Raw genomic sequence first — 15,851 nt, 5'->3', positions numbered from 1 at the left:
CACACACACACACACACACACACACACACACACACACACACACACACACACACTACACTGGATCTTAGCCAAAAAGACTGAGCTCACTGAGCTGGGTGATATGGGCTATCTCCCTGTCAGTCTGAGAACAATTTATACCTAGAAATAAAAGCTTAACAAGTGAAGAGCTACTTCATTCACCTCTGAGGCCTCAACTGATAAGTCCTGCAGAAAGATGAGTCTAGATTAGAAGCCAAATCCTGTTGTCCAGCCATTTGCACTCCCAAACTAGAGGAACATCTTTGGCTAGGACCAGGAAGGCTTCCTGATGGGGACCCTAAAACCCCAAACCTCACCATTCTTGTCTTCCCCTAGGTAATAAGGAATGAGTTTTCATATTTCTTGATATCATATCGTAGAAATTGTGGGAAAGTGCAACAGAATCTGTCATGTCATTTTATTGAGAATGTATATACCAATTACTTCCCTTGCTATACAGAACCAAGCATTGAAGGAAATGACTACATTCTTCCAAGTGACAAAAAATCAGTCTCTAGCGTGTCCCACCTTTGGATGACCATGACCAGAAATGGACTCTGAATTCCAGGAAGATGGAGACCCAGCTTACAGGAACCATCATATTTCTCATCTTCTTTTGGTAGTGAACTGTTACAAGACTGATGTCCCTGACTTTGTCTCAATACAACAAGCATCACCTTCTTGCATAGGAGGCATAACTTATACTCCTTTGCCTGTTTAATTGACAAATGATAGCTTGGGAGTCAGACCAGAAACCCTTCAAGATTAGAAGGATGGACCTTAGTTCCAACTTGTTGGATGTGAAGCCCAGTTTCCAAATGGCAGCACATTTCTTGTAATATACTGGAACTTTGATGGGGTCCTAGTTCCCGGGAAAGTGTACTTCCTCAAGGACTTACAGACATTTGGCTGCAGGAAGTGAAGACTAACTAGCAGATTGTTCTAGACTGTCCACTACTTTAAGGTCTGCTAATTATGGTCTGGCACTAAAAAAAGGTTGTGAGTACATATTGCTCTTTAGCCACTGACATCTCAGAGTTCATTACAGCACCCATATCATCATTTAAGTAAATGACACCTTGAAGGCCATGGCGGCCATTAGACCTAAAAGGCACAGCACAGTCTGACCCTACCTTGTGTCCCCACTGAAGCAGCAAAGATCATGACAAAAGGTCCGAAATGACCAGTATTGGGGAGTGCACAGCTGCATAGATGAAAGACTTCCTAGTGGCCAGGATAAGAGAAGACCGCATCCTCTTTATGATTAGCTCTTAAGAATGGAACTGTCTTAGCAGACAAAAAACAGGTGCCTGTTGGAAGTACATAGTTCTCTTCTATCCATAATTTTGCAGAATGGCCCCGATTTTGCCTCATATTTTGTCTTGCTCTTCTAAAATGTTTGATTTTCTGGTAAATCACTGATAATTACAGTCAGTCAGTAATGCCAGAAATTACAGTTTCATTCTTCTTATTCTTCAGAAACTGTATGTTGATGCAAAGCCAATACCCACACTGTCGAAGACCCTAAGCTGGAAAGGTCAAATGCAACTCTTAATAATAGAAGTGATGTCACTTCTGGTGAACTGAAATAGTCTTTATTGTGCACCCCATGTATGGATGTGCCAAAGGGCATTCATTAAGTGCAAAGCAAGGACATGAATCCTTGCAAGGTAAAGATCCAGAACTGAGTATATTCAATTTGCTGGTCTGGTTAAATGTTCATAGGTCAGGGATGGGACAGAAGTTATCTGAGACAAACAAATATTTGACTAGAGTCCTTGCTTATCATCTGATGTTGGCTCAGTCCTTTGAACAACAAAGTCTTTATGCCACAATAAATAGATTTATATTCACTCCTTGGTGTTGGCCTTTTTTTGACTTTGACACATTTTTTTTGGCCTCCTGAATCTGCCTTATGTGCGAGTACGTTGTGGTGAAACTGTCCTGAATGATCCAGTGAAATTCCCTAATCTACCAGCATATCCCATGTATTGTAAGGCACATGCCCTTTGAGTATGTGCCACAAAACACCCTGTATGTACAGTAATATCTGTACCATGCAGACCTCTCATGCCTTATTGCATACATATGTAGTTTCAAGTTAAATATGGTATTTAAAGCCCCAGTGTTGTTGCTGCCTCCCCACTAAGCAATGCTACACATGTGTTTTTAAATTGACTTAACTACAGTCTTTATTCAGAAAACTCTATGCATGTGCACAAAGCAGTCAAATAACATTTGATCCAAAAACAGAATTTTAAAATTAAAATTCTTCATTACATTAACAGCAAACCCCCAGATGTAGCTTTAATATCAGGTCACACATTTGACAACTCAGTCAATTTACAACCTGCAGAGAAGAGTTTCATTTAAGACAATGAAATATCTGTTAGTGGTTCCAGTGTAACATCAGTACTGCTGTTATCTTTGTGTCATGTTAGAGAAGTTCTTCAAAAAATAAGTCAGAGCTGACTGTGGCACAGTAAGTTGTGTAAACAGCAGCACACACACAGTTCCTGCATTTGTATACTCATGTGTTTGGTTTTGAGTCTTGCTGTATGAACCCTCATTCTTGAGTTTTATGTATTTTCTCTGTCAAGACGGAGAAAAGATGAAAGAATATTCAGCTGCATATTCAGCTTCTGCAGGTCCGGATCTGTGCTATCTGCCTTTTGAGCCATCTGAGTCAGCTGCTGCATATCAAAATGTACAATTGAGGGGCCCAGCTTGAGCACTCGCTTCATAACCTGAATGTACAGGTTTGCCGCATCTCTGATGTAACCATCCTTTACCAGCTCAGCTGCTTCTTGGGCACGATCCAGTACTTCTTGCCTTTCATTATTACTTGTCGCAGCTTTAAACTGTGCAGCCATGATATCAAATTCTGGCAGACAGCCAGGAAGATGAAAATGAACACCATTACCTCGTAACCAGCGCAGTATCATTTCAGCCTGGATGGGACCGAAGTAGGAAATGGCATTATCCACGCTTCCATTGCGAAAGAGGAAGAGGGCTGGGAAATCTTCTTTTTCTACTCTGTACCGATCTGCCAGTTCTTGATTAGTTATTTCATAATATTCTTTGAAGAGAAAAAATAAAGTTTTATTTGTTTATTTTTGTCTGGGTAGTACAATGCTTTGTATTTCCTGGAATGACTTAAATTCCTTAATGATCATCCTGAACAATGAACAAAAGTTTCATTATATCAGTTTAGGACATTTACCAGTAACAATGGATAAACAAAATGCTGACTAATAGAAATAGAAGTTACAAAGAAATAATATACACAGTGCAGTTTCAACCATATGTAAAAGGTATTATATACCCTATGGATTGATTCAGTTGGCAGAATCCAGCAGAACTCATACCAAGGCATACTGAATTAAGCATAAAATCACTGACAAACTTAGTGAGGTATAGTGGAAAGAAATATTCTCAGCAGTGTCATTTATCCTGCAAATTCCATGGGCCGGATTTATGAAGGCTTGCACAGAGTGTAAGAACAGTGTAAGACTGCAGACAGGCAATATGTCTGCCGAGCGATTCAGGAATAGCCAGTAGGGGCATGCATGAGAGCTTCTAAAGCTACTCTTGCACGGACAGTGTTATGGTATGCAAATTACCTCATTTGCTGCTGAAAGCTATGCAAATGAAGTAAATTTGTGATCCAGGAACCACTAATTTGTCCGTGTAAGAGTAGTGTTATCTGCAGAAATGTACTCCGTTGGTAACGGAGTACCGTTCTGCAAATAGCTAAACGGAGCTATGACAGCTCCATATAAAGGATGCATCTAGTAAAGGAAGCATGCCAATGGCCAAATATAAGGCCATTGGCATTTGCAAATGTTGTAAATCCTTAAAATCCATTTTTTCCCCCAATCACCAATGTTTAAGCGTAGTGCAGCGTTGCGCAAACATGCTGCGCTTTAAAAAAAAAAGGGAAAAATAGCCCAAATGTGCTTTTACACTAAAAAGCATGTTCTGCTATGCAGGTGAATGGCAGGCTGCAAACAACATGGCCACTGAGTAGTGGTTGCTAAGGGGGGGGAGCTCAGTGTGAGAGATGTAACCAAGCATTAGTAGGCAATCCTATGCAAATGAGGATAAGGATAGTCAATCCCAATTTTCACTGGCATGTGAGCCATGTCCCTAGAGTGTAAGTGTAGGAGTAGGGTAGTAGTCGAGTAGAAGATAGGTGACATCATGTGGGGTATGTCTGAAACACTGTAAGGTGAATGGAGCACAGTGGCATGTGTTTGCCCTGAGTTGCTCAGGATTGCAAGAGGCGTATTTACAGTGGTAGTAGCTGAAAACAAGAAACCAAAGGCGTACGCCGTGGATATATCAGAAATTTATTGTAAACGGGCATATAGCGTGTGCACGCATGTAGTCGAGTGTGTGCATGCGTGTAGGCGAGTGTGCGCTTTTGTGCGCGCATGTGCGCTTGTTTGTGCACCGCTGTCCCTTGTGGAAACAGAAAGGGAAAAAGGAAGGAAAAGAAGTAGTAGGAAGTTAACCAAGGAGAACTAGCAGAGCTGCCAGGTGAAATATATCACAATCAGCCAATTACACAGGCAGTCGACTAGCCCAGCCCAGCCCAGCAATTTAAACTCTGCAAACAGCAGTCTAACCTGTTTTTTTCACAAGAACTCTGCAACACTACAGTTTAGAAAGAGTGAAAACTCAAAAAGCTTAAGGCTGACAAAAGGTTAGGGGCTGCCATTGCTATTATAAACCAACATGTGCAAGGTGCTGAGGGTGGTGATGTTGTGAATGCTGCTGAGCAACCCACAGTGAGGAGACGGAGAAGAGTGTACAGACCCAGGGTAACCTACCAGGGGCTAAATGACCTGGAGATAGTGGAGCGCTATAGAATGGACAGAGACCTCCTGCAGCAAATTGTTGAGCTGTGCCGGCCACACCTCACACACAGAACCAACAGAGGGGAACCCATCCCAGTGGATACAAAGGTATGTGTTGGCCTATGAATACTAGCCACAGGTACCTTCCAGAGACCAACTGGTGATATGATGGGGGTTTCACAGGCATCAGCATCCAGGGTACTGCACCAGTTCCTGGATGCCATGTCAGCACATGTCGGTGAGCATGTATATTTCTCCAGTTCCAGTGAGGCATTGGCCAGCAATATGCGTTTCTTCCACCAAATAGTAGAATACCCTGAGGTGGTGGGTGCAATAGACTGCATGCACATACACATCAAAGCACCACCTGGTGAGTTGGGTAGAGTCTACATCAACCACAAGGGCTTCCCCTCCATCAACTGCCAGGTTGTGTGCGATGCCCAGGGCATAATAATGAATGTGTGTGCTGGCTGCCCTGGAAGCTATCACGATTCCCACATCTGGCATCTGACGCAGCTGTACCAGAGATTTGCCAATGGGGACATCCCTGATGGTCACCTAGTGGGGGATGCTGGATACGCACTGGAGCTGTGGCTGATGACACCCATCAGAAATGCACACACACCTGAACAAGAACTCCATAATGAGGCACATGCACAAACAAGAAACATAACTGAGCATGTGTTTGGGATGCTCAAGTCACAGTTCCAGTGCCTGGACACATCCGGTGGAGCCTTGCAGTACTTGCCAACTACATGTACCCAAATTTTCATGGTATGTGCCATGCTACACAATATGATCCTGCAAAAACAGCTGCAGCAGGAACAGCATGGGGCAGGGCCAAACAGCCCCCCACCATTGCCAAGGCCTGCACAGGCACAGCGTGACTTGGAGGAGGAACAACCTGAGCCTGCCCCAGTAGGCAGAAAGAGGCATGCTCAGTATGCCCTGGCCTTGGCAAAGAGGCAACACATAGCACATACACTGACTCAGTAGGAACCCTGGAAATGACACCTCTCTGACTCGCACATACAATAAAAGGGATGCCTAACTTGACACTACCTGTTTTCAAACATGTATAGGGAGTGTATAATGTGCATCCGACATAGGCAGCCCTGCAGCACCACCTGAGGCATGATTGCCCTATATTAAGCAATGTAAAGCAGTGTTAAGCACATTTTATCACTATTTAGCATATTTAAGCACAATTGCGCGGAGCTGCATGCCGCACAAACTAGCGCAATGTTGGGCAACATTGGGCAACATTGGGAAATGTTGGGCAATGTTGGGCAAAGTCAGGCAAAGTTGGGTAAACACACTCACACCTGCTTTACTGTTCCTTAACCAGTCAGGTCTGCCCAGCAGGAAAATAAAAAGCAGTGACAGGGATCGAACTCAGGATACTGTGCACTATAGTCACAGTACTGAGCCACTAAGCCATGACAGCATTTCACTGGCACAGACACAGCAGGGCAATTGTAGACTAACGCAAACACAAACAAATGCTGTATCATGCCCTCTGAACTTCCCCCCAGGCCTATGCAGACAGATAACAGCAGGCCAGGCAGTGTGATGTGGGTTGGGTAGGCTATGAAGTCACAAACTAATATACGTGAAATTGGAAGCTAAGTTCTGTAGTACAGTAGTATGCCTCAAGCCAGTATGATAGGCAACAGTACAGACTGAAATGGAGTTCCTGACATAGCAGTACAGGCCTAGCAAATGTGTATAAGCGTGAGGTCAACCCCTCATCCAATATACACCCACAGTAACAATCAGGTGTGCCCCCTGGGTAGAAATGTACAAATAATAGCTGTTCCCCCTGTATGTAGAAATGTTGATAAGTCTATGCAAAGTGACTCATGGAAGCCCTGCAGGCACAGCGTGCTTTCTGTCAATGTACAACACAAAGGTGATCCCTGAAGTAAAAAAAAAACTTGATTTTCCACACACATATAGTATATATGTCCATACTGGGCATGCTCACACACTTCAACAAATTTAGCAAATCTCAGTCAGCAACATACTGAAAGGTCATACTGGGCATGCTCACACACTTCAATAAATGAAGCAAATGTCAGTCAACAACATACTGAAAGGTCATACTGGCCAAGCTCACACACTTAGGCCATGTCAGAGTACAGCAGTGGGCCACACATATCTGCCAGTTGCAGTTCTCACCCCAGAAACATGTCACTATTCACCAATCCTGCCTTGCGCACACAGTGGTATGAAAACAGACCCATATAATATATTGGACTCCTGTCATAATCAAACTATGTACTACAAGTACTGAACTTGTTCAGAGAAAGTGAAATTTCAAAGAAGACCAATAAATCTCCGATCAGTATTATCAATAAACAATGAGCACTCCTAACATTATCCAATCCATGTTCTGGCAAAAATATTGTCAAAGGGTCCATAGAGAACCATGAAGCTTTCTTTTGCAATGTCATAAATATCAATGTAAACACATATATGTTCTGAGTCAGTGCAAACTGTAAATGAATACATGTACATGACTGACACTGCCAACATCTTGTCAGACAGGTTCATACATATTTACCCCCCTCTCACTGGCAAAAGGGCCCATTATCATACATGGAGACTGTGAAAACCCAGAAATCACATATACAATGGTTAAACAGCACTTTCCAAACCTATAAACACGGCTTCTATGGGATGACATGGCTTCCCTAGCTGTGTCATATGTGAACTCCAAAACAAACAGACCCTGCACCTGAACAGTCTGTTGAGACTCACCCTCTGTACAGGATATGAGACCGTTGAATGTGTTACAGCAACATTTGGCACACGCCACAAGTGTTGGTGCACAACAGACCATATGAACTATTGTCTTATAAGCCTATTAAGCCTGATCTGCAAGGCCATGGAGTCCATCATGATGGAACTCATAAACAGAGCTATTGTGAGCCTACAAACACCCAACCCTACCAATTCCATTTTGGTCAGGGGCAGATCACGGTTCCCAAACCTGCAAGACTGTTTTCAAGGCAGTCACCCAGGACATACAGCAATGAAATGAGCTACACACGTCCCACATAGACCTTGGAAAGCCCTCTTCCAACATCCCAGACACATGTCGTATCCACAAAATCAACAACCAGTGCATAAATATGTATGTCATCTGATGGATTGCCAACTGGGGCACAGATAGAGCCCACAAGGTAAGAATTGTGGTCTCCTGTTCAAGCTGGTAACAACCGCTGTCCCCCATGGCTCAGTTCTGGGCCCCCTCCTGTCTGGTGTATACTTTTCAGAAATACAGTCAAACACGAGGGCTATGTTTAGCAAAGTTTGTGGATGACTGCAAAAAAGTTGTCATAATCAATGTGTGGGACAACAAAGACATCCTTAAAAAGGGTCTCAGTCAGACATATGTGGTGTAAAAATATGGCCTCGAGCTACAGTCATACAAATACCACATAGGTGCCAACACCCTAAATATGGAGGTGATAATAAGGGATCTATGGACACATCTGGATAGTCATCTCTACTTCCAGAAACATATTCACAAAGTGGTTAGAAAATCATGCTATGTGTTCCCACAAACTGCCAAGGACTTTGCATGTAGGTCAAAGGAGGTTCCCTCTACTCATCAGTCATCAGACCCGTCAGACAGTACCACAACACACCTGCGATGAATCTGACTAGGAACCTTCAGCAGCTGGAAAGACCACTGAAGTACCTCAACAAGAGGATTACTGGCCTCAAACAGTTGCTCCATGCAACCAGACTGAATTTAACTCAATCTGTGCTCTGTTGCATACTGTCTACTCAGGAGATCTATGCCCAACAGACAGGTCCATGTCCAATGGAGAACTGATGTACATGCGCTATCTGAAGTAAACCCAAGCTCATTGTACCACATGCTCTAGGGATATCATCATCACAACATTAAATAGAACATGTTGGAGGGATACATGACTAACTCACAGACTTCCCTTGCTTTGGAACAGGCTCCCAACCGACATTAAGCCGAGCCCCTCACTGACACTCTTACAGAGGAGTCCTGATGAGTGTATGTGAAACTGAACTGTCACACCATGGATCACTTCATCAGCTCTACCACACAGAGGCCTAGGGAACTAACTCCATGGGTGGTGATAGCTGCACACTCTGGCCATACTAATATATGCCTTCAGGCAGATAGCCTATCACCTACTTATGTATATATATATATATATATATATATATATATATATATATATATATATATAGGGAGAACACAGTATAATAAGCCAAAGATGGATGGGCAGAGATGTGTGTAAGAGGGTGACCATGACAGGGAGCCATCCAGGACTGTCCCACCCAGCACACATCCCAATGTCACGAAAGACATGAGGTGCACACCTCTCCCACTCTACATAACAGCCACCAGTATCTGTAAGCATTACAGTGTATGTGGTCCATGTGCCTGCTGTACAACATGACTGTACAATGAAGCACACATCTACTATCTGTAGACATGTACTTGTCACATAGGTCCATAGGTATGTAGTAGACTATCTCCACAAAGCCATATATAAGCCTACGCAAGTTGTGCAGCTTTCACCACACCACTGGGTAGTCCCCCAAGGCCTAGTTCTAATAGTTAGTACCCTAAGCCCCTTTCTAGTGGGGCTGCTGATTTGATGCCTGGCATGAACTGTCTGTTCCCCATCCACTCATCAAGGTTCCAATTGAAGAGTGTCAGCGAGGGGTTATGTCTGATGTACATTGGGACTCTGTTCCACAGTATGGTAAGTATCTGGGATAGTACTCTATCCCACCAGCATGTTGTATTCATCGTTCTGATGAGGTTCATATCCCTGGAATGTGTAGGGTGACTCAATGTTGTTATGTGTAGATGGAGCATGTTCAACAGTTATGTGTTGGACATGGCTCTGTATGTTAGGCAGAGTGTGCCTCTGAGTAGGTGGTATGCAACGAAGAACAGATCAAGTTTTACCAGTTGTGTTGCATAACACAACTGTATGAGGCCAGTAATCCTCTTGGTGAGGTACCTATGTGGTCTCTACAGCTGCTGGATATGCTAAGTCAAGTACATCCAAAATGATGCACTGTACTCAATGATGGGTCTGATGATGTAAGAGTAGAGTGCCAACACTACCTCTTTGGATCCTGATGCAAACTCTTTGTTGATTAGGTGGGCCACATAGGATCTCCCAATCATTTTGGCAACATGGTTGTCAAAGGAAAGATGACTATCTACTTGTGTCCCCAGATCCCTTATCACCTTGTCATTTTCAAGGGGGTAACACCCATGTGGTAGTTTGTGGGTATTTTGTTTTCAACAAAGAGGATCACTATGCATACTTCCACAGTGAGCTTGAGGCCATGATTCTGACACCACACATCTGTCTCATAGAGTCCCTTCTGGAGAATCTGTCTGTCATCTGGGGAATATATTATGAAAAAAACTTTACAGTTCCCAGGAAACGTAGTCAACCACAACTCTCCTGTGTTGGCATGTACATTTGAGAAGTCTATACCAAACAGGAGGGACCCCAGGACTGAACCCTGGGGGACACCAGTCATTATCGGTGTAGAGTCTGACATGTAGCCAGCAACTCGTAATGTGTGGGATCTATCTGTGAGCCAGTTTGCAATCCATCTTGTGATGTATGGATTCATGGGCAGGTTGTTGAGTTCATCTATGATACCTGACTGGGGAATGGTGTCAAAGGCCTTAGCGAGGCATAGGTAGGCTGTGTGGATCTCATTTCAATCATCCGTAGCCTGGGTAAGTGTCAAAGAGATCCTCCCAGTTCAGGAGGTGTGGTCTGCCTTTGACCAAGCCAAACTGTGTGTGCTCAACTGTGTGAAGGTTCCCAATCTCTGTATTGCTGACTTCCATTATAATTTGCTCCATTGCCTTGCAGAACACACTTGTCAGGCTCATAGAGCATGAATGCCAAGGGGTTTTTGTGGCCCCACACCTGTGTAGTGTGAAGAATGTTGCTGTGCAACATTCTATGGGTACATATTCTGTAGAGAGCATGTAGAGAGAGGTGTAGGTATCCTTGATGCATATGGATACATCCTCACCCTATGTGCTATGATTCAGGTTCTGATGCTGGAAGGTATGGAATGAGTAGTATCCTGGTAGTGCTGGTGTGCTGTCTGCAGCCTTGAACTAGGTTACCGATACTGCACAGATATCAATATTCTCCATAATGAGAAGTGCCTCGAGTGTGTGCATCTGGAGGCTAAGACTTCTGGCAATGAGTAGCATTTAGCTCACTTTGTGGTTATTTGTGTTAGTTATGGGGTGTGGTTTGGCCTGCGTGACCGGTGTTCCACACCTGACGTCAGCACCTCATTGGTCCCATCTGGCCATAGGCTAATCACCCTATGTATCCACATTCTGAACCCACACCCCCATTAAGGAAACCATGTTAAAAAATGTCTCCAAAGCTAACACAGAAGTGCTGAACTGCAGGACATCCATGCAGATGGACAATACTGTTACGACTACTGAATCCTTCATAATTGCACTTCATAAGCACTTACATGACTGAATGCATCATGCTATCCCAAACAGAACCAAGATACTAACCTCCAAGAAAAGGAAGACAATCTGGTGTTCCTCTGCCATAAACAAACTGCACAACAGAAGGAAAATACTGTTGCAAAACAAGGTAAAATCCCGTGAGGGGAGGAGCTCCATGGTCCATATCAGTAAGAAGCTGTGATCCATGATAAAATCCTACAAAGCTAGTTATGAAAACAAACTCAACACTGATTCTAAAGACAACCACAAAGCATTCTATAGCTATGTCATGAATGTCAATGTCAACACTCAGATCGGCTCTGAGTTACAGCACAATGGCACAAAATATACAGACCCAACTGATATTGCCAACATCCTGGCAGATAGGATCAGTGCTAACTTGACCCCCCCTCACCCATGAAAGAGCACATCTCTATAACGGAAGACTGAAAAGTTGCTGTCATCATGGCTGCACAGGTAAAAAACACTCTCCAAAGCCAGGGACACAGCATCCATGGGACCAGATAACATCCCAGGTTGTGGTCTACACAAACTACAGAACAAACAGACACCACACCTATGTATCATGTTCAGTCATAGCCTCACCTCAGGCTTTGTGCCTGCTGAATGGCACACAGCGACGGTTATCCTACTACACAAGGGGGGAGCCACCATGGACCCCAGGATCTAGTGGCCCATTAGCCTGATGAGCCTGCTCTGCAAGGCCATAGAATGTATCATCATATAACTGATAAAAAAAGACATTGGTAATCTCCAAACACTGGACCACAACCATGTTGGGTTTGTAAAAGGCAGATCATGTCTCCTAAGCCTGATAGACGTCATTGAAGCAGTCACCAGAACCGTATACAAGGGTAAGGTGGTTCACACAGCCTATGTAGATCTTGCCACGGCTTTCAACACCATCCCCCACTCTGGAATTATAGATAAACCCACTAAACTAGGTATAAATCGCTATGTCACAAGATGGGATGCCAACTGGCTAACTGACAGAACACACACTGTGAAAGTAGCAGACTCCAAGTATGACATTAGACCAGAGACAAGTGCAGTACCACAGGGTTCAGTCCTGTGTCCTGCCCTGTCTGAAATCTACTTCCCTGAGGTAAACTTTAACATGGAAGGTCTGTGGCCAATGAAGTTTCCAGATGACTGCAAACTAGGAGCCATAATCAAAACTACTGAAGATGTGGACATCCTACAAAAGGGCCTCACTGAGACAGATGCCTGGTGTCAAAGCCATGGCGTCAAGCCCAATGCCAAAAAGTGCATTGTCATCCCCTCTGGTAAAAACTCTGTAGCCATGAACTACAACATAGGCGGTAGTATACTTAAAATTGAAAGTGTAATAATAGACCTTGGGTCACAGGTGGACAGTGGACACACCTGTGGTAATCACATCCCCGCAGTAGTCCGGAAATTCTTCTACATGGCACACCTCATCACAAAAGGTGTCTCATGCAGGATAGAAGAGGACATTGTTTCCCTCTACTTATCACTCACTAGATCCATAATAGAGTACAACGCCCCTTTTGCTATGTACCTCACAAGACATCAACAACAACTGGAAAGGCTGCAGAAATACCTCACAAATAGCATTAGTGGCCTGAAATACATGCCATACACAGACCTTCTCAAAATGCTCAAGTTGTACTCTCCCACATATCGCCTACTCAGAGGTGATCTCTGCCTAACATACAAAGCTATGTCAAGCACAGAGCTGTTGGACATGCTCCACGTAAAACACTCACAATCCCTCTGATCTTCGGCCCCAAAACCCAGAGTGAAATACAAAAGGAAGTGGTGTATCCATTTACCTTATGGATACCCACCCTTTCAGGTTAGTGGCACAGCATGAGGCCTTGGAGACCATGCAAGTGCAACTAACATTGGCAAAGCTGCTTATCAGATTGTAGACTGCTACAGATCACCTACCTTGTCTCAGGAACCTCACTCAGTATTTCTGAGAACAGTGGAAAATATGAAGGTCCTACCAAACACCATTATATGAGGAGAGTACAACTACCAAAACACTGACTGGGAGAATTACTCGTGTACAACGTCCTTTGGCCAATGCTTCCCAGAGTTTAAAAACTCAAATGCTCTGGAACAGCTGGTTACCACACCCACTAGAGGTGACAACATACTGGACCTGATCATCACCAACATGGGGTACCAGTGTTCCACAACAGAGTTAAACCCCTCGCTGGTAATATCAGATCATAAAGTAATCACACTGGACATCCACATCACACCCCCCCACAGTCAAGGAAACCACTGTGAAGAAAGTCTCTAAAGCAAACAGCACACTTCTCAAGACCAAAGTGGAAAGTTCAAAAGCACCCTTTCTATAGGATAATGCTATACAATCTGCAGAATCATTTACAAGTGCATTCTATGAGCATCTACAGGAATGCATGGATTGAGACATGCCAAATAAAACCATGATGCACTCCTCCAAAAACAGGAAACCAATCTGGTGGTTGTCGCACATAAATAAGCTATACAACAGAAGGAGGGAACGAACACACGATAGAGCAAACTTCACATAAGGAAAGGCATCACTAATCATTATTAGGAAGAAACAATGATCGCTCATAAAATAATCCAAGGCCAGTTTCTAAAGACAAATTGTCAAGGAATGTAAGAATAACAGCCACAAAGCCTTCATTAGCTATACCAAACATTTATGTGGAACTATCAAAAATGCTGTCAGCTACTGCAAAATGGAAAAAAGATACACTGAACCAACTTACATTGCCCACATCCTGGGGGACAAGTTCAGTGCAAACACCCCCCCCCACATCACCCTCAAAAGGGCCTGTGTCCATCCCAGAAGAATGCAGAGCACCAGACGTCATGGACATCCAGGTAGAAACAGCCCTCTCCAAACCTAAGAACACAGCATCAATGGGACTGGATGGTGTCCCAGGCTGTGACTTACACCAGCCCCAAAAGGAAATACACCCTCACCTACATTCACTGTCCAGACTCAACCTTACCACGGGCTATGTACCCAAGGAATGGCATACAGCAACAGTCATCCAGCTCCACAAAGGGGATGCCACAACAGAACCAGGAAACCATTGCCCTATAGGCCTACTCAGCCTGGTCTGTAAAGCTATGGAGCAAATTATCATAGAACCCATAAACAGAGACAATGGGGACCTCCAGACACTGGACTCTACCCAACTTGGCTTTGTTAAAGGTAGATCCTGTCTCCTAAACCTAGATGACTTCTTTGAAACAGTTACCAAGGACATAGATGGAGGTGAATTTAGTCCACACAGTCCACCTGGACCTCACTAAGGCCTTTCGACACCATTCCCCACTCTGGCATCATGGAAAAGCTTACCAGCTTGAACGTTAACAGCTATGTTACAGGATGGGTGGCCAACTGGCTCACAGATCAAACACACATGTTCAGAGTTGTGGGTGACGTGTCTGACTCTAAACCAGTCACAAATGGCATCCCACAGGTATTGGTCCTGGGACCTCACCTGTTCAGTAGATACTGCTCAGAGGTACAGGCAAGCACGGGAGGAGTATGGCTGAACAAGTTTGCAGATGACTGATAACTGTGGTCCATAATCGACTCCACGGCTGACACAGACATCCTACAGAAGGGTTTTACAGAGACAGATACCTGGTGTCAAAACAATGCCCTCAAGCAGAATGCCAAATAATGCATAGTCATCCCCTTTGGATAATACAAAGTGCACACAAATTACCACATAGGTGGGAATCCAGTATGTACGGAGAATGTGATTATGGCCCTGGGGACACAGGTAGACAGTAAACTCTCCTTTGATGATCACATTGCCAAAGTGTCTACAAATTCCTTCTATGTAGCCCACCTAATGTCACCTAATGTAATCCACTTTGTCTAGTCTGATGATGTCACCATCCTACAAATATACCTGTGGAAGGAAGAGCTCTCAGTAATGTGTATAGTGCGTCGTGTAAATGTGTACTGCTCTAGTATCATTCGGTAGGGGTTTGAATACTGCACTTGACAACTATATGAGTGTGTGTGTGTATCTCCTTGTAGATGTGCAACCTTTTTGGAGACAACTACAACACCTTAAAAGTGGTATACTTATCTTTGTCAAGTCTGATGATGTCACCATCCTACAAATATACCTGTGGAAAGAAGAACCCCCAGTAATGTGTATAGCACATTGTGTAAATGCATATTGCTCTAATATCATGAAGTAATTAGGCAGGGGTTTGAATCCTGCACTTTACAACTGTATGATTGTGTGTGTGTATCTCCTTGTAGAAAAGCACCTTTTTTGGAGACAATGACAACACCTTAAAAGTGGTATACTTCTCTTTGCCAAGTCTGATGATGTCACCATCCTACAAATATACCTGTGGAAAGAAGAACTCCCAGTAATGTATATAGTGCATCATATAAATGCGTACTGTTC

General features: G+C 43.8%; 1 protein-coding gene across 1 annotated transcript in view; it reads right to left on the bottom strand.

Annotated features, from left to right (window-relative positions):
• Window positions 1-2,184: 2,184 nt before the first annotated feature.
• The window catches only part of LOC122795682 (endoplasmic reticulum resident protein 29-like), a 196,010-nt gene continuing 182,343 nt past the window's right edge, over window positions 2,185-15,851 (bottom strand). The window contains exon 3 of the mRNA XM_044063973.1: window positions 2,185-3,097. Coding sequence (XP_043919908.1) covers window positions 2,598-3,097 — 500 coding nt within the window. The 3' untranslated portion in view covers window positions 2,185-2,597. The remainder of the gene's footprint in view (window positions 3,098-15,851) is intronic.

Source organism: Protopterus annectens, chromosome 2.part2, assembly GCF_019279795.1.
Source record: "Protopterus annectens isolate FY-2018-M chromosome 2.part2, PAN1.0, whole genome shotgun sequence".
NCBI lineage: Eukaryota > Metazoa > Chordata > Ceratodontiformes > Protopteridae > Protopterus > Protopterus annectens.
This window is presented reverse-complemented; position numbering and strand designations above follow the sequence as displayed.